Source organism: Pelodiscus sinensis, chromosome 9, assembly GCF_052426305.1.
Source record: "Pelodiscus sinensis isolate ZL-2025 chromosome 9, ASM5242630v1, whole genome shotgun sequence".
NCBI lineage: Eukaryota > Metazoa > Chordata > Testudines > Trionychidae > Pelodiscus > Pelodiscus sinensis.
This window is the reverse complement of record NC_143060.1, coordinates 47,521,067-47,540,923: the sequence shown is the minus strand read 5'-3', so window position 1 is coordinate 47,540,923 and position 19,857 is coordinate 47,521,067. Positions and strand designations below refer to the sequence as shown.

At 43.7% G+C, this 19,857-nt stretch overlaps 1 protein-coding gene across 1 annotated transcript in view; it reads left to right on the top strand.

Moving 5' to 3' along the window:
- LOC102450126 (protein tyrosine phosphatase receptor type C) overlaps positions 1-19,857 on the top strand; it is a 73,902-nt gene that overhangs the window by 40,407 nt on the left and 13,638 nt on the right. The window contains exons 10-18 of the mRNA XM_089780564.1: positions 4,404-4,438; positions 7,102-7,211; positions 7,857-7,947; positions 8,067-8,143; positions 8,679-8,715; positions 9,191-9,288; positions 11,427-11,552; positions 13,409-13,566; positions 14,293-14,428. Coding sequence (XP_089636690.1) covers positions 4,404-4,438; positions 7,102-7,211; positions 7,857-7,947; positions 8,067-8,143; positions 8,679-8,715; positions 9,191-9,288; positions 11,427-11,552; positions 13,409-13,566; positions 14,293-14,428 — 868 coding nt within the window. The remainder of the gene's footprint in view (positions 1-4,403; positions 4,439-7,101; positions 7,212-7,856; positions 7,948-8,066; positions 8,144-8,678; positions 8,716-9,190; positions 9,289-11,426; positions 11,553-13,408; positions 13,567-14,292; positions 14,429-19,857) is intronic.

Sequence of the window (19,857 nt, the reverse complement as noted above, 5' to 3'; positions counted from 1 at the left end):
AATATTAATACATGAGACGATATCTACAATTTAATCTTTTTCAAGTTGCCAAAAAACTGGGCAGTTTTAATCTTTTTGGCAAGTTGCCAATGAATGTGTTCAAAGGTGCCTCAGTTATGCTGTTGATATAGCTGGTGTCAACAGCTTCACTCTCTCCCTGAGTCAAATTTGGTGACTCATCAAGCCAGCACAGTAACTCTTATTATAATATCCTTGAATGAAGATGAATAACTCTGGTGACCCCAGTGTGGACCTGCCTCTCCTGGTACCTGGCTCCACATCTTCTTTAGACAACATGTGCGAGACACACACAATGTCACATGACCCCACTACCCAGATTCCTGCCAGCATTCACACCAGAATGTGATCAGCAGCAGCCATTCCTCACTGCTGCAGGGAAGGGGCAGGAGCTGCTTCTAGCTGCAGAGGAGAAGGGCGGGAGGGCAGCATGAAGTGATGACATGGCCTGTGTTTTTGTAGAACTCTTCTATTTCCCCTTTGCTTTCCCTCCCTCTCCCCATGTGGCTGAAAGCAGCATGTCCCTTCCATCCCACACAGTGTCGGAAGACCTGCTGCTGGCCCCCTGCATAACCCAGCCACCTCCTGTCACCCAACTACACTGCTGGCAGGAAAAGATTAAGCCCTAAGGATGCATTGTGTACCAGAGTCCAGGGAACCTGACTGCAGGAGCTTTAGTGAACCAAGGCAGAGGGATGACTCAGCAAAGGAGGGTGCCTACATATTGGAGCAGCCCTGGAGGCAGGATAGGGAAGGGGGAGGCATGGATGATGAGGGTACTATGTCCCTGCCTTAGGGGCTGCTGTGGGCCCTGCAGGTTTGGGGCATGAACAGGCTGGAAATCACTTCCCCTCTCCCTCTTCCACTACTCCAGAGATTAGCTGATGGATAGGGACAGGTTTACCTTTGCCAGCACTTTGTAGGGCTTTGGCACATACTCAGTAGCCTGAGTAGGAGGGTTTGGGCTTTCCCAGGGCACCAGTCCAGACAGAGGCAGTGGGGAAGGAAGGAGCCTGCCAGCCAGGCTGTTGGTAAGCTGAGTGCTCCAATTGGGGGCTGGTTCTCCACACGGTGCTGGTAGTGGGATACGTCATGGTGGGAGTGAGGGGGAAAGAGATAAGGAGGAACAGTAGGGTTGTGATGGATAAAGGGGCAAAAGAGGAGATGAAAGTGAGAGAAGGAGCATGTAAAGGGCCAGTGGGTGGGCAACAGAGGTGATAGGTAACTGGCCTTCACTTGGTACCTGGCCACGCTCACCAGCCACCACAGCTTACAGTCAGTACTGGCCAAAAATGGGATGGCGGGGCCCCTGCTGACCAAGAGCCAGCATACATCAGGGACTAAACTGATGGACTGGCAGGGGGAACAGTCACCCTACACACAGTATCTTTGAACTGCCACCAGCATTGAATTTCCATCCTCATTGTCACCCTGTGGATTCCCATACTCAGCATTAGTGTGTGGGTGTCTGGCAAACAGGGATCCCGCCAGCACCAGGATCTACCAGTACTGATGGGAGTGGGAGAGACAGAAAATATGGGACATTTGCCCTTTTTAAAGAAAAGACAGGACACCTGCAGGAGGGTTTAAATACGAGACTGTCTCTTTAAAATTGGACATCTGGTCACCCTAGTTATAGGTGTAGCCCCTCTTATATAGGAGTTCAGACTAGACTGGGATTAGGGATGTTAATTTTAGTTTAATCAACTAATTGATAGACAATGGATTTTCCATAGATTGGTGTATAAATGGGGGAAACTGCCCCAGGAACTACCCCACTGTGGCTCTGCCTTTGAAATGTATTAAGAGTCGAAAGGATCTTAATACATTTAAAAGGCAGGTGCGCAGTGGGGGGATCCTGGGGTGAGCTGGGAATCAGCTGTCCCAGCTTGCCCTGGGTCCTCCTCCTCCACTGCACTTCTGCTTTTTAACTGTATTAAGAGCTGGCAGGCTCTTAATACATTTATAAAGCAGAGGCGCAGCATCTGGAATGGTCATGAGCTGGGAATCAGCTGATTCCTGGCTTGCGCCCGGGTCCCCGCTACTCCTCTGTCTCCCCTGTACCCTATGGAGACAGTGCAGGGGGGAACTTTTAAGCCGGCTGCCCCCAGATTTTTCAAATGGTCAAGGTCTGCACTTTTCTATGAAGATGATGCAGGGTCTGGGACAGAGGTTGGGTGCATAAGGGTGCTTAGGCTAGGGGACTGGAGTGAAAGAAAGGGTGTGGGGTGTGACAGGGAGTTTTAGTGAAGGAGGGGATTGTGATCTGGGGCAGGAGCCTAGGATGCAGTGTCTGCGATGGGGTATGGGTACTGGAGAGGAGTCTTATCCTGGGGCAGGGTGTAGGAAGGCTGCAAAGTTGGAGGATGGGGAGTAGTGATCTTGGGGAGCAGGATGCAAAAGTCTGGGTGGTGGCCTGTGTCAGGGAGTTGGTGGGAGGGAGGGGCTGGGGTGCCAGAAGCAGGCTGTGGCCAGGAGGAGCTTAACCTGATGGTTCTCCTATAGCAGCCTTGCAGGACCTTGAGGCAGACTCCCTGCCTGCTGCAGTCCCAGGCTGCTTAAAATGTGGCTCATTCTGTGGCTGCTCGGCCAATAGAAGGTGAGAGTTTGCTGGGGAGCAGAGGCAGCACATGAAGGCTTCTCTTTCTAATGGCACCCGGAGTAGAGAGCCACAGGAAGCAGCCAGCCGCTTAAAGCAGTATGGGGCTGCTCTGATATGACTGGCTGCTTTGTGCCTGAGGGCCCTGGTGAGGTGGCCCACAGTCCAGATCCAGTGGTTTGGCAGGCTGGATCCGACCCACTGGCTGTATTTTGTCCATCCCTGGACTAGATGATCTAATGATCCCTTCTAGCCTTTAGATCAATGAATCTATAAAGGTTTTCTATACGCAGAATTCTTGCCAAACCATGAGAAATATCCAGCATTTATATTTTGGTCATATCTGAGCATTAGGTTATAGCTGTCTTTTTTTAATCTGCACAGAGATCAAGGTGCTGTAAAGACATCTTGTAGGACTATGCTAAGAAAGAAGACTTTAGAACGATGTTAAGGATCTGGGGTCTCAGGTAGAAGTTTGACCCCAGATATTTACTGGAAAATCAGAGGGCCCTGGCCAGAGCTGCAGTTATGAAATGACAGTACCATTTTAAAATCAAGGTCTCGGTTCTCAGCTGTGCCAAGCTCAGGCTAGGTCTTGCTGACACTCCTTTATCGGAAAAGGAGTTTTTTCGATTTCTTTTCCAAAAGAGGCTTTTCCAAATTGCTTTTCCGAAAGAGGCTTTTCCACCATTTGGCCCAGTCTAGTTGGGGCCAAATGGTGGAAAAGCCTCCTCTTTGAAAGAGCCCTTATTCCTCATAGAATGAGGTATTCAGGGCTCCCCAAAAGAGCGCAAAAAAAAGAGGAAGAGCAAACGCGATCCCTGAATGCGATGGAGTTTTACTGGGGTTGTATACCTGGGTGTGGTAGAGTTTTTCTGGGGTTTTACACCAGGGCTGTGTCTACATTAGCATCCCTTTCCTTGAAAGTAGGAATAAGGGATATTCCGGAAAAGGGCTTATTTTCCGGAAAATCGTGTCTACTCTGGCGCTTTTCTCCAGCAAAAACCCCGAGCCGGAAAAAAGCGGCAGCCATGTAAATGCAAATGCCGCAGGGGATATTTAAATCCCCCACAGATTTGCAATTCCGAAGTGTCTCATTAGCATCCCTTTTCCGGAAAGGGATGCCAATGTAGACAGCCCAGGGTTTTATACTGGAGGTATTCCGGAAAATCCCCATGGTCTAGACCAGTGTTTCTCAACCATGATATGAGTACCCTCAGGGGTACTTGAGAGAAGTCTGTAGGGTACGTCAACACGACTGAAATTTGGAGAAAACTGAATTTTTGTTTTAAGTTTTACAGCACTTTGTTATTTTTGTACTTTTTACACCAAAAAATTTCATCACCCGCTATGATTAAATTATTTAAATAAATGTGTTGCAATGCTAGACAAAAAATTGTGTGTCAGAAAACTGTAGGTACTGGGGGGTACTTATAATTTTTTAAATAAAAGGGGTACTTTATAAAAAACGGTTGAGAAACACTAGTCTAGGTGTAGCCTCTTGCTCAGCTTGACTAAAGATGGGGAGGCAAGAGTAATTATGATGTACTCTTCTACCTCCTCTGATCCTGAGGGTGGTAGGGGACTTCCATAAGACACAGGAATCTCTGGCTGCTTCCGTTGAACAACATAATGTCATAATGGGAATTTAATCCAGTTTGAAGATCCCTTGGCACTCCTTCCCAGTCCCCAAAGTCCTATAAGACTCTACCTGTGTATATTATTTGTGTCCTTTAATTCATTGCCATACATACATTGCCTTAGCATACACTTATGCTTTTTACAGCAATGCAGATGAAGATGTCATGCTTGTTAGGAGGGGTAAGTACATTTTCCATATAAGATATGTTTGGTAAGTGAAAATAAGTTATTAGCCAAGTGTCTTATTCCAGCTCATAGGCATCTATATTTTAGATGACTGAAGTCTAAATAATGTATGTACAGTGGAATTAGATATTAACACAGTCAAACCTTGCCCGGGCCAAAAGTAGAGGTCAGTGATTATTATTATTGAAGTGAATCACTGTAATTTTATTAAATGTTGGGAAAATTTGAAAAATCATTATTTATGATCTTAACATTAAAACTATTTCAGTATCTCAAATAATGACCATAACAGACTGAATACAGAGGCTTTAAAACACCTCGTTAGATTAATCTCTGAAGTGAACTCACCCCAAGTAGGCCTTCAAAATAAAGTCCTAATGTAGACGAGGGCTTAGAGAATCAATAATATGAAGAAATTACATGAAAGTTCCCATTGAACACATCCTGCGGTTTTCTGTGAGGCTTATTGATTTAAAAGAACCCCAAATCCACTTTTCTATGGACATATTGACATGATATAAACTTTCTTCTGGTTATAACATTAATTATACTCACTGAAAGATAGCACATTCACAGTTATGTCCGTTTGTCCTGTTTCTGTGCAGAATAGCAAAAACATTGGATTTAAATTTGAATCAAAATGCTCAAGAGTTTAACACTAATTAAAGATGATGATAGCTCAGGGAAAACGTAGAATGATTTTCAGTGCTTCACATTGACATTAGTGTAATGGTTACTGTTACTGGGCCTAACACAGTACAATATTTTACTAGCAGACGTATCCAGCATTGCCCAGGTTCTTCAGGGCAGGGCCTTGAGGATGCAGGGGGCAGGGTGTGTCTGCAGGAAGCTTGTGATGTGTGGAGATGTGCCAGTAAGAAGGGGCTGAGGGCAGGGGGTCCCCCCAACCTGCCAGGGACCTATTCTCTCTCCCCTTCATCCCCACAGCCCACTAAGAGCCAGTTCTACCCCCTCCTCCAAGACTCCTCAGTCACCAGAGACCCTTCTCTCCCCCCAAAAGTCCCCCCAGCTGTCATGGACCTTCCCCCACTCCCAGCTTGTGGCCAAGGACCGGAAGGGAGAGAAAGGGTTTGTGGCAGGGAGGCTACTTACTCAGTGTGCTCACAGGCAAGACGGCAAATGCCCCAACCCTGCTGGCTACTCCCTTGGTGGTACACTGCCACTGCCCCCTGTAGAAACTCTTCAGGATAGCACTTCCCTGTGGGACGCTGCTCCAGTGGCCACTCTCATATCCTGTCCCTTGCAACAGCAGCCTTGCCGTTTGCATGTTATGGAAATCAGTCCTTTTCCAGGGGCTTCCGGTTTCCCTGGCACAACCAAACCCTAACCTTGCTTTAAGTTAGGAAAAGAGGAAGCTGCCTACAAGATCGGTGGCCCTAGTTCTACTGTTCTTGAAGAGTTCCCGAACAAACAGACTTATAGACAAATACCCAGATAGACATTCTCTAATATAGATTACAGCTAATAAATGATTGCTTATTACTCAAATGTAATGGCAGCACAATATCACCGTTGTACCTGCTTGGGCTAAAGTGTCCTGTGCCAGCATCAGATGTTGCTATGGCCCTACTGGCAATACTCACCACTTTCCCAAGTCCGGTCTGTACGCTCAGCGTGCTGCTTCTCTGTACACAAGAGGCACAGAAGTCTTAGATTAATAGAAATAGAAATGCAGGGCTGGGAGAAACTATCAAATTCAGTCTCTTTCAGTGTGGCAGGCCCAAGTAAAGCTAGACCATCCTTGACAGATGTTTGTCCAACCTGCTTTTATTCCTTGGAAGCCATCTGTGGGGCTTAACTAACCTTAGGCTATGTCTACACTACGAGTTTTCTTGGCAAAAAATATGCAAATAAGTCAAGCAGTGTGGACATTTTCTTTTTGTGTAGAAACCCCTTTTTCCATAAGATCCTTATGCCCCCCAAAAGGAGGTATACCAATCTTGCAAAAAAGGGGGTTTTGTGTAAAAAGAAAATGTCTGCGCTGCTTGTTTTTGCGCAAAAAACCTATCGCAAAAATGGATTGGCAGAAAATATGCAAATAAGATCATGACTCATGCAAATGAGTTCTTGATTTGGATATTTTTGCCAAGAAAACTCATAGTGCAGTTGTAGCCTTAGAGTTAGAACTTTTTTCCTAATATCTAGCCTCAAAATCCTTTGCTGCCAGTTAAACCTACTACTTCTTGTCCTGCCTTCATGGAGAACAATCTTTTTAGCAGCCCTCCATATATTTGAAGACTGTTATCTGGTCTTCCATTTTCTTTTCTCAAGAGTAAACCTGGCCAGTTTTTTAACCTTTCCTCATAAGTCCGATTGGCTAGATCTTTTATTATTTTTGTTGTTCTGTTCTGGACTCTCTCCAATTTGTCCACACCTTTCCTAAAGTTCAGTACCCAGATACAGACTCAGTCTCTGTATGTCAAGTTTTTTTTGACCTGTTTCCCTAGCTGGATAAGTTCAATGACTTTGGGGGCTCTGTTTAGATGCATTTGAGGGGATAAGCCTTGGTGTAATAAATATATATGTCTTAGTTTGAATGAATGTTTCTGTTCTCATTAACTAATCTTACTCTTCAAGACGATACAAATAAATATAAACATAAAAAATAAATATAAAATATGTCTCTGTATTTAAAGATGATGACAAGCAACTGATGAATGTGGAGCCAATCCCTGCAGAATTGTTGTTGGAAGCCTACAAGAGAAAGATTGCTGATGAAGGAAGACTTTTTCTGGATGAATTTCAGGTTTGTGCCTAGTCAGAAATATAACAGAGATTCTAAACTAGATATTATGGAACATGCCATTAAAATAAATCTGTTACAGTCAATCACCAACCCCTCTGATGTTGTTTTACAAAACATCTAAAAGTAAGAACCCTTACCCGAATCTCAGAATAGCCAACAAATCTGAGATATTATAATCTTGCTATAATTCAGGCAGATTTAAGATGAGATAAGTGATGAAAACTGCTGTGGGATTTAGGAACACTCTTTTAAAATATCTTACTTTTATGAGTTGAATTTAAAAGTATGGTTATGATGATGATGATGATGATGCTTGGTTAGAGGGGCTCCATTCATGGACCAGTGCCCCTTTATGCTACATTTCAAAGCAGTTTTAAAAATTTCTGTTCAGACTAGAATCCGAAACTGAGCTTCTTTATTAGTCTTTTAAGGGAGAGTCATATTTTGGTTATATAGCAATATATTAATCTTCATATAACTTAATATTTGTTTTAAAAAGCTAATCACTAGGAATCATAATGCAATGAAAAAAGAATGTTATCTTCCAACTGTCCTTAAGAACTAATTACAACTATGTGAATTTTATTGTGAGTTAAAATTATCTAAAATATGTTAAAATGAATAAAATAAGGATTATATTTACAGAGCATTCCCAGGGTTTTCTCGAAGTACCCAATAAAGGAAGCACGTAAAAACTACAACCAAAACAAAAACCGTTACATTGATATTCTCCCTTGTAAGTACTGAATAGAAATTCCATGCATGGTTGAAAATATTTCATTGTTTTTGCTTACATCAGAATATTGAGGCAACTGAGTTAATTATTACATACTTTGTTTTAAATTATCTAAACAGATGATGATAACCGAGTGGTACTCTCAGAAATAAATGGAGACCCAGGATCAGACTATATAAATGCAAGCCATATTGATGTAAGTGACTTCTCTTGATGAATTATTGTGATGCACAAATGAAAAATGATTTATATATGTCCCATTACAGGCATCAAATGCTTGACTCTTCTAGCATTGACTCAGGGTGGGCTTTACCATGAGGTGAACTGAGGCGGCCGCCTCAGGTGCCAGACTGTGGGGGGGAAGGCCTCACTAGGACCCAGAGTGTAGAAAATTGTGTCTACTGCTGGTGCATATGTATTCTCTCTGCTCTAGATGCACTGAGATGGTGGTAGTGTGGAACAGGAAGAAGGCAGAATTGAGACCTTTCAAAGATTTGGCCCAAGCCGGGTGTCATTTGAGCTCCCTGCCTCAGGTGCCAAATGTTGTGGGCTGGCCCTGTTGACTCTTTCCACTCCTTGAGTTTTTTTGTTATACTTGGTACTATTTGGTACTATTACATTGGTGTCCATATTATCATTCATGTTAAATATATATATAAAGTAGCAATTCTTTTCACAGTTTTCGCCTACTATCTTTAAATACCTAGTAATAATATATATTTTTAAAACAGGGTTTTAAAGAACCAGGAAAGTATATTGCTGCACAAGGTAAATGTTTTTTTTTTTTATTTTATTAATTCTTCCCCAATTATCCTTTAATCAAAGTGATAGAGCCAAACTGTATTAATATATTTAAACAAAATGTGGATGACCAGCATATGTGGAATTTAATAAAGGATTGCTAGACAGCCTGTGTTTTGGGAGTTATGACCAGCTACAGAAGGAAATTTGTGGAATGCAGAAGGGAATTTTTTCAAATCATGCTTCATACATATTGGCTACAAGTATTTACTTTATTTTTACTATGGAGATTTTTTTCCCTTCTCAGTCACCACCTACATAGTTTTAGAATTATGTGAATGAAGATGATGGAATCATCATGAAATTGTACAGTCCATGGCTGTATCCATGTTATGATCTTTGGATAGCTTCTGAGCCATAATATGTATGGTCACTTTGTTCTAGACTCTTTATGGTTCATAATTCTTTCAAAGTATCTCTTATTGAGTACCTTATCTGCTAGGCCCCAAGGATGAGACCACTGATGATTTCTGGAGAATGATCTGGGAACAGAAGGCAACAATTATTGTTATGGTGACTCGCTGTGAAGAAAATAATAGGGTGAGCATCTCTTTCTCTCACACACTCCCGTTAGCTGCTATATACAGAAGGTTGATCTGTTGTGGCAAAATATGCTTTTCTTACTCATTTAAATATTTTTCTCGGGATTTAAATATTTATTTTGAACCCTTGTTCATTCTTGTTTAATCTGTATTTGTGATAGAATCTTAGGAATTGAATAACATTGACAAGCCAGCATGGTTTTGCCTTTAGACTATTTGAAGAGCAGCATAACGTAGTGAACCGTTTTTTGGGTCAGGGGCTGCTGACCTACAGGAAATCAGTTGGGGGCCCTCATGAAAATGAGAAGCAAAACAAAACAAAAACAAACAAAATCTCCTCATACACATGCACAACCCTACCAAACCTCAGTGATGTGGATGTGGCCCCTAACTAAGAAGGAGAAAGCCACTCCCAGATACTAGGGCAGGGTTGGGCCATAATTTTTGGTGGGGGGCCATGCCAAAATTTTGTAAAGTGGTCAAGGGCAGCACTTTTCTGGGGAAGGGGTGCGTGGTCTGGGGTGGAGACTGGGTGCAGAAAGGTGCACGGGATAAGGAACTGGAGTGCAGGAGATGGTGTGAAGTCTTAGGAGCTATGTCTACATTGGCAAGATTTTGCGCAAAAGCTGCTGCCTGTCTACACTGGCCGTGAGTATTTGCGCAAGAACACTGACGTTCTACTGTATGAAATCAGGGCTTCTTGTGCAAATACTCTGACGCTCCCGCTCATGGATAAGCCCTCTTGCGCAAGTATTCTTGCGCAAGAGACCAGTGTAGACAGCAACGTTAATTTCTTGCACAAGAAAGCCCGATGGCTAAAATGGCCATCGGAGCTTTCTAGCGCAAGAGAGCATCTACACTGGCATGGATGCTTTTGCGCAAAAGTAAATCTGTTGTGCAAAGGCACATGCCAGTATAGATGCTTTCTATGTGCAAATATTTTAGTGGAAAAACTTTTCAGTTAAAAGTATTTCCGCTAAATTGTGCCAGTGTAGACGCAGCCAGGGAGTTTGGCTGAAGGAGGGGGTTGTGACCTGGATCATAGTATTGGGGTGCAAGGTCTGGGAGGGTGTTTGGGTGCAGTAGAGCATTCTGGCCTGGGGGAGGAATGTAGGAGGGAGTACAGGGTGTGGGAGGGAGTTGTGACCTGGTGCAGAAGATTTGGCTGGTGGCCTGGGGGAGGGAGTTGGAGTGTGGGAGGGGCAGGGTTGCTAGAGGCAGGCTCTGATTCAGAAGTGCTAACCTAAGCCAGCAGCCCTACAGCACTCCCAAGGCAGGCTGGGCTCCCTGCCTGCTGCAGCCCCAGATAACTTTGAACTAAAGGCTTGTTCCCTCCATGTGGCTGTTTGCTTCAGGAGAGGGAAGAGGCTTGTGCCCAGGTTAGTAGATTTTGTGTGCTCCAGCCCCATAAGGTGACAGTGGGGGGGGGGGGGAGAGGGCAGGAGGGGAATTGGAGCACCAGCGCAGCCTCCCCACATCCAGCCCCCCAGACAAAAGGTTCCCCATCCCTGCTCTGTAATATTATTACCTGACACACAGCTGTAAGGAATAGAGATCTACATTCCACCTTCTTGCAAATAAACCCATAACAGGGTATAACTTGCCAAAAACTTCCTGAGTTAGAATTTGCTGAGCTGTGCCAAAATCTCTCTCCCTGTCCCACATCCTTGCAGACTTATCAGAACTATCACAACTCCCTTCCAAGTGTAATAGGGGATGATCCGTATTTGTGATTTTCCTCCCCCCTTCCCACCCAAAGCAGCCTATAATAATGTCACGGCAATGCCTCCACTCACAGCTTGGACCATTTCTCTGGTGCCCTCCTTTCGAAACCAAGTTGGGAAGCTGTGACGAGCAGTGTTCACCTCCTTGCTATGGCCACATGTTTCAGATGCATAGAGGGATATTGATACAGTGGCCCAAATCTGACTTTTTAGGTGTTTGAATGTTTAACTGACACTGTATTCATTGCTTTAAGGGATAACTATAGCATCTATTGAAAACTGAAATTGTACTGAATTATTGGTTATTTTATTGGAAATATTGATTTTATTTTATTTCAAACTTTCTTCAAAACCTTGTTTCACTGTCACTTTGATGTCATGCTGCTAATCAGTTAACTTTGCATTTTCATAGAACAAATGTGCCCAGTACTGGCCGACAACAGAGAATAGCACTGAAACTTTTGGGGACATTGTCGTGAAGAGCAATGAAAGTAAAATGTGTCCTGACTACATTATTCAGAAATTGCATATTACAAATGTGAGTTGGCTTATTAATGTGAAAATAATTTGAAGTGGTCTATATAATTGGTATAAAGAAACTCTTATCAGAGATTCTACCAGAGCAACAGTGGCAGTTAGCCTTTTCCCTTGTTTCTCCCAAGCAACATATAACTTGAGATAACACTGAGTAGATAGTAAATAATTTCTTAGGGCAAATGTGAATTGGAAACTTATCTCACTGCTATGCTACCTTTTGTTACTGTATTCTCAACAGGAACACCAGTACATTTCTCTTCCATAAGGGTGCTGATGCAGATGGACAAATTTGTATGCAATATATCGTGTTTCTGTCAGAAATTTGTCCTTTTTAAATTAAGAAAGTTTGTTACTGGCTTATGAACATAGAATAAGATACGTTTGACAGTGAGGCCACCACATTAAATATTACTGTGAGTAAGGTGGCCATATCAGCAGTGTTGAGTGCTTGGGCAAGCCACCCAGGAAAGATTCAGATGCCACCCAGCTCATTAGCAGAGTACACACAGCTGGTAGCATGTGTTTCTAATGGTGATGCACATCTGCACTTGCCTTGGTGCATGTAACAACATTTATACTGCATATGAACGGGAAAAAATTATCAACACTGCATACCAGTCCCTTAAAATTGAAGTGTTAATATAACGGTGTGGCATCATACATAGGAGAGACTCCAAATTACAGTAGCTAATGTGTTGCTGGCCAGAAGTAATGTGTATTGATTTTTTACAAGCACAGGTTGGACCTCCCTGATCTGGCACCCTCGTGACCTAAGGGGTCCCGAACCAGGGAGTTTGTTGGACCAGAGGAGGTCAATGTGTCCCTACTGGCGCCTCACTCCTTGCCTCCTCTCCCTGGTGCTCCCAAGGCTGAGGCTCCCACCCTGCTGCCCACGCTGCAGCCAGAGTTCCCCGGGGTTCTGATGGCCCCTCTGTCTCCAGGAGTTTCCCAGGGCACCCCTGCCAGGGCCATCTGGCTGCCGCCAGCCTAGCTCGGTCTCTGCGGCCACCACTGCTGCTGAATGTTCCCCAGGGCTCCACGGCCAATGCTCCCCTACCTGGCCCTGCTCCCACCAGAGGTTCCTTTGCTCGGCCACCTCAGCCCCTCTACCACTGGGGCTCTCCAGCCACCTGGCCAAGCTCCTGCCAGGAATTCTCCAGGGTTCCCAGTCTGGGGCCATTTCCCCCGACTCCAGTGCTGGGGCCAGTCCTGCTTCCACTGGAGGTTCCCAGCCCAGGACTGCCCAGCCACTGCCTGGCCCCGCTGCTGCTAGAGGTTCCCTGGCTGGGATAGGGGCTCTCCATTCACCACCTGGCCCTGCTGAAGTTGGGTCTGTGACTGGTGTGCTCTAAGACTTGAATACAGTGACTTAGAAAATCATGAGCTACCTCAGTGATTGATCTCCCCATCTCTTCTATTTTGATTTGCTGTTTGTAAACTTCCTTCATTCCTCGGAGGGTCTGTGTGACTTAGCATGTAGTTAACAGTAAAAAGGCAAAATAACCAACAAATACGACTGGCAGAACATGGGCCTATACGCTGACTTCCTGATTAGTTACAAGTGCAGAGGAGAATACATGCTACGTACTACATAGACATAAAGTAGAGCATTCTTAGGATGGAAATATTGGACATGTCCTTTCTAGATTGTCATTATATTCTTCCTTCAAAGGATGGCTTGTTCCACATGTACAGCTTTTATTTTTGATCACTCTTTTGTTATAAAAATAGGATAGGAAAAATATTCCAACTTCTGAAACCTTGTAAAGCTCATTTGACTGTAGAATCTGGCCTCACTATTGCATATTGATGCTGGATTTTTGCATGGTGCTAATGAAACAATTCCACCTCCTCCAGAGAAAGGAGAAGACACCTGGGAGAGACGTGACTCACATTCAGTTCACTAGCTGGCCGGACCATGGAGTGCCTGATGATCCACATCTTCTCCTCAGACTACGCCGCAGAGTTAATGCTTTAAGCAACTTTTTTAGTGGCCCAATAGTGATTCATTGCAGGTGAATATTGCCAAAACTCACTGCTAGTAAACAGATGCCAGCCAGAGCTATGCAGAAAGGCAAGTCAGAGAAGACTAGCAATAGTTGCTTAGGCAAGCTGGTCGCTTTCAAGTAAGACAACTCATTCCATATTTATAACTAAAAAAGAGGCCTGATTTTCAAGGGTAATAAAAACCTGCAACTCCCATCCAGATCAACGGGACCGGAGGATGCCTGCAATTTTGAATAGCAACCACTTTAGTTTGAAAATATTGTCCTCATCGGGCCTGCTAACAGGGAGAGGCAAAAGGGCAACTGTTCTGGGGCCCAGCACTTCAAGGTGGCCTGGGGCTTCACGTGCCGCCACTGCTACTGCTGCAGCTGGAGCCTTAATCCCTTATATCGTCACCAAAGCCCGTGTGGCACCCTGTAGGGCCCCGGATAGCCGTTTCTGGATGGTGCTGAGGGTGTGGGAGTGGTCCAAGCAGCACCCAGGGCCAGATGCCCTGTCCCTGTCCCTTCTTCCTGAGGCGCCAGCCCTTCCACCTGAAGCCCCACCCCTTTCAGGAATGCACAGCGGTTCCCCCTAGCTGTCAGCTCCCCTGGTCCTCATTTATGTAAAACAAAAGTTTACCAGACTTCTGAATTGTGGATTAATGTATAATAAGCCATATTGTTTGCATCCCCAAGCAGAACACTACTGATCACTCCCGACCCTTTCAATAAATATTGCTTTGTACTTATCAGTGCTGGTGTTGGCCGTACTGGAACCTACATTGGAATTGATGCTATGCTGGAGGGGCTAGAGACAGAAGGCAGAGTGGATGTTTATGGCTATGTTGTAAAGCTCCGACGGCAGCGCTGCCTCATGGTTCAAGTAGAGGTATGTTTCTAGAGCTCGTTGCTCCATTTCATTTATTAATCTCTTTCAGGATAAGCTGTGCCCAGCTAGTTCAGCGCGAGATAAAGCTACAATTACTATGATTTTCTATTGTAGCTGTCCTGGGAAATAAAAACTAGAAAGGAAAAAAAAAAGGGGAGAAAACCATCTCTGAAGCAAAATTGGTTAGCATTTTCCAAATTTTGACATTCCAACCATTTTTTTAATCTTTAGAATTTCAACATAAATGTAGGGTCAAAAATATGTAGGAGCCTACCACTTGGAAACCAAATATGAACATTTTGAGGCAAAGTTAACCATGTATATTCAACCTGAATTTTTATTTTTTTGTTTCTTTAGTGTGGGCTTTTCAGAAGTGCTTAGGAGCACAAGTTCCATTGAAAATGACAGATGGGACTTAACTTAGGTGGGTGTTTTTTGAGAACATAAGAACGGCCATACTAGGTCAGACCAAAGGTCCATCTAGCCTTGTATCCTGTCTGCTGACTGTGGCTAATACCAAATGCCCCAGAGGGAGGGATCACAACAGGTAATCATGAGATCCCTCCCCTGTCACCCACCTCCAGAGAAACAGAGGCTATGGATACCATTCCTACCATCCTGGCTAATAGCCATTGATGCACCTAACCTCCATGTATCTATCTAGCTCTTTTTTGAACTCTGTTAAAGTTCTAGCTTTCACTGCATCCTCTGGCAAAGAGTTCCACAGGTTGACTGTGCACTGAATTAAGAAAAACATCCTTTTGTTTGTTTTAAACCTGCTGCCTATTAATTTCATTTGGTGACCCCGAGTTCTTTTAATGTGGGAATAAGTAAATAACTTTTTCTTATTCATATTTTTCATACCAGTCATGATTTTATAGACCTCTATCGTATCCCCCCTTTAATCTCCTCTTTTCTAAACTGGAAAGTCCCTGTTTTATTAATCTCTCTTCATATGGGACACGTTCCACACCCCTAATAATTTTTTTTACTCTTTTCTGAACCTTTCCAATTCCAATATTTTTTTTTTGAGATGAGGTGACCACATCTGTACACAGTATTCAAGATGTAGTCATACCATTATTTTATACACAGGCAATAAGATATTTTCTGTCTTATTCTCTATCCCTTTTTTAATGACTCTTAACAGTCTATTTGGTTTTTTAACTGCCGCTGCACACTGAGTAAACGTTTTCAGAGAACTATCCACAATGACTCCAAGATCTTTCTCTTGAGTAGTTGGAGCCACATTAGTCTCCATTATATTGTATACATAGTTGGGATTATTTTTTCCAATGTGCATTACTTTACATTTATCAACATTAAATTTCATTTGCCATTTTGTTGCCCAATCACTTAGTTTGGTGAGATCTTTTTGAAGCTCTTTACAGTCTGCTTTGTTCTTAACTATCTTGAGCAGTTTGGTATAATCTGCAAATTTTGCCACCTCACTGTTTACTCCTTTCTCTAGATCATTTATAAATAAGTTGAGTAGGATTGGTCCTAGGAGAGACCTTTGGGGGACATCACTAGTTACCTCTCTCCACTCAGAAAACTTACCATTAATTCCAACCTTTTGTTTCCTGTCTTTTAACCAGTTATCAATCCATGAGAGGACCTTCCCTCTTATCCCATGACAACTTATTTTACTTAATAACCTTTGGTAAGGGACCTTTTCAAAGGCTTTCTGGAAATTTAAGTACACTATATCTACTAGTATCAAAAGGGTAGCTGTGTTAGTCTGGATCTGCAAAAGCGGCAAGAAGTCCTGTGGCACCTAACAGACTAACAGATGCTCCAATACATCTGTTAGTCTATAAGGTGCCACAGGACTCCTTGTCATATATCCACTAGATCTCCCTTGTTCACATGCTTGTTGATCCCGTCAAAGAAATCTAGTGGATTAGTAAGGCATGATTTCCATTTAGAGAATCCATGTTGAATTTTCCCCAACAAATTGTTATCTGTGTGTCTAACAATTCTCTTCTTCACTATAGTTTCAACTAATTTGATTTACTAATTCAGCTGAAGTTAGTCTTACCGGTCTGTATAGCCAGGATCACCTCTTAAGCCCTTTTTAAATATTAGCATCACATTCGCTATCTTCTAGTCATTAGGTACAGAAGCTGATTTAAAGGATAGGTTACAAACCACAGTTCATAGTTCCGCAATTTCACATTTGTGTTATTTTAGAACTCTTGAGTTAATGCCACCTGGTCCCGGTGACTTGTTACTGCTAAGTTTATCAATTTGTTCCAAAACCTTCTCTAATGACACTTCCATCTGGGACAATTCCTCAGATTTGTCACCTAAAAAGAATGGCTCAGGTTTGGGAATCTCCCCAATATTCTCAGCCGTGAGACTGAAGCAAAGAATTCATTGAGCTTCTCCTTGTGGATAAGGGAGAAGCGGTGGATGTCATATACCTAGACTTTAGTAAGGCATTTGATACGGTCTCGCATGATATTCTTATTGATAAACTAGGCAAATATAACTTAGATAGGGCCACGATAAGGTGGGTGCATAATTGGCTGGATAACTGTAGTCAGAGAGTTGTTGTTAATGGTGCTAAATCCTGCTGGAAAGGGATAACAAGTGGAGTTCTGCAAGGGTCTGTTTTGGGACCCGTACTGTTCAATATCTTCATCAATGATGTAGATATTGGGATAGAGAGTACGCTTATTAAATTTGCAGATGATACCAAACTGGGTGGGGTTGCAACTTCTTTGGAGGATACGGATATAATTCAAAATGACCTTAGCAAGTTAGAAAAATGGTCAGAGGTAAACAGGATGAGGTTTAATAAAGAGAAGTGCAAAGTGCTCCACTTAGGAAGGAACAATCAGTTCCATATATACAAGATGGGAAGCGACTGTCTAGGAAGGAGCATGGCGGAAAGGGATCTAGGGGTCATAGTGGACCACAAGTTGAATATGAGTCAACAGTGTGATGCTGTTGCAAAAAAAGCAAATATGATTCTAGGTTGTATCAACAGGTGTGTTGTAAGCAAAACTCATGAAGTCATTCTGCCGCTCTACTCTGCACTAGTTAGGCCTCAGCTGGAGTATTGTGTCCCGTTCTGGGCACCACATTTCAAGAAAGATGTGGAGAAATTGGAAAGGGTACAGAGAAGAGCGACAAGAATGATTAAAGGTTTAGAGAACATGACCTATGAAGCCAGGCTTCATGAACTGGGCTTGTTTAGTTTGGAAAAAAGAAGATTAAGGGGGGACATGATAGCGGTTTTCAAATATCTAAAAGGGTGTCACAAGGAGGAAGGAGAAAATTTGTTCCTCTTGGTTTCTGAGGACAGGACAAGGAGTAATGGGCTTAAAGTGCAGCAGGGGAGGTTTAGATTGGACATTAGGAAAAAATTCCTAACTGTCAGGGTGGTCAAATATTGGAATAAATTGCCAAGGGAGGTGGTGGAATCTCCCTCTCTGGAGATATTTAAGAACAGGTTAGATAGACATCTGTCAGGGATGGTGTAGACGGAGCTTGGTCCTGCCTTGAGGGCGGGGGGCTGGACTCGATGACCTTTCGAGGTCCCTTCCAGTCCTATTATTCTATGATTCTATGATTCTCCACTATGACTTTATCACCTTTGAGTTCTCCTTTAGCATTTTGATTGTCCAAGGGCCCTACTGGTTGTTTAGTTGGCTTCCTGCTTCTGATGTACTTAAAAAACATTTTACTATTACTTTTTGAGTTTTTGGCTAGCTGTTCTTGAAACTCCTTTTTGTCTTTTCTTATATTTTTACACTTAATTTGACAATTCATGGTCCTTTCTACTTTCCTCACTAGGATTTGACTTCCACTTTTTAAAAGATATCTTTTTATCTGTCACTGCTTCTATTACCTTGTTGTTAAGCTGTGGTGGCACTTTCTTTGGTTCTCTTACTGTGTTTTTTAATTTGGGGTATTAATTTAAGTTGGGCCTTGTTATAAGTTTCCCCTGTGGAGTTCAAGTCTCCCCACTCCCCAGAGTTGTAACTGTTTCCCTATGCCATCGTTCGCGGCTCTGTTTTCTCAGTTCCCTCCTTTTGCTATGTTGGGGTTTACAATATGGCCATATAGCCACACTGCCCGGGGACCTCACCCCTAGCACTGGGGAAGGGGGTCTGGGCCCTCCCTCTCTCCGAACCCCAGCCCACAGTCCTAAGGCGGCTCAGTGGAGGGGGCTGTGGCCCCTAAACTCCCCCACTCACGGGGTCCACGACCCTGCCCTGGGCCACTTCTTCCCCAGCCCCATACTTAATTCTGACCCGCACGGATGGGGGTGGGACTTACCGTGGTCGTTCCCTGTCCCGGGTCTTTGTGCCGTGCGTTTTGTGCACTAGTCTCTCTTCCTCCCTTGCTGTTGCTTCCTCTCCTCCTCTTTGCCTTCCTCCTCCTTCTCTGACTTTCCAAGCCCTTTTAAACTTCCCACCATGGTGTCCAGGGCCAGCCCTCCCCCAGCGTCACTGCCCCCACCTTCCAGCATCCCCTGAATGAAGTTATGGGTGATGTCATCCATGTGTGCCCGTGGCAACGGGCAGACCGCGTTCCCTGCTCTGCCGTCTGCACTCCCCTCGGCCGTTCTCTGCCTGGGGTTTTCCCACATGCCTCCGCCCCCGCTCAGCACTCCTCCGGGCTCTTCAACTTGGAGTTCAGGGTGGTTCTCAGTGCAGGGTGAAATCGCCCTGTCACAGGCCTCTATTATGGAATCTTTGAAAAGTTTCCATGTAGCTTGCAGAGATTTTACTTTTGTCACTTTACCTTTTAATTTCTGTTTAACTAATTTCCTCATTTTTACGTAATTCCCTTTTCTGAAATTAAATGCTAGTGTTGGGCTGCTGAGGTGCTTTTCTCACCACAGGGACATTAAATTTTATTATATTATGGTCATTATTTCCAAGCAGTCCAGTTATATTTACCTCTTGAACCAGATTCTGTTCTCCACTTAGGAATAAATCAAGAACAGCCTCTCCCCTTGTGGGTTCCAGAGCCAGCTGCTCCAAGAAGCAGTCTTTTAAGGAACCAAGAAATTTTATCTCTGCATCTTGTCCTGAGGTGACATAGAATCATAGAATCATAGAATAATAGGACTGGAAGGGACCTCGAGAGGTCATCGAGTCCAGCCCCCCGCCCTCAAGGCAGGATCAAGCTCCGTCTACACCATCCCTGACAGATGTCTATCTAACCTGTTCTTAAATATCTCCAGAGAGGGAGATTCCACCACCTCCCTTGGCAATTTATTCCAATATTTGACCACCCTGACAGTTAGGAATTTTTTCCTAATGTCCAATCTAAACCTCCCCTGCTGCACTTTAAGCCCATTACTCCTTGTCCTGTCCTCAGAAACCAAGAGGAACAAATTTTCGCCTTCCTCCTTGTGACACCCTTTTAGATATTTGAAAACCGCTATCATGTCCCCCCTTAATCTTCTT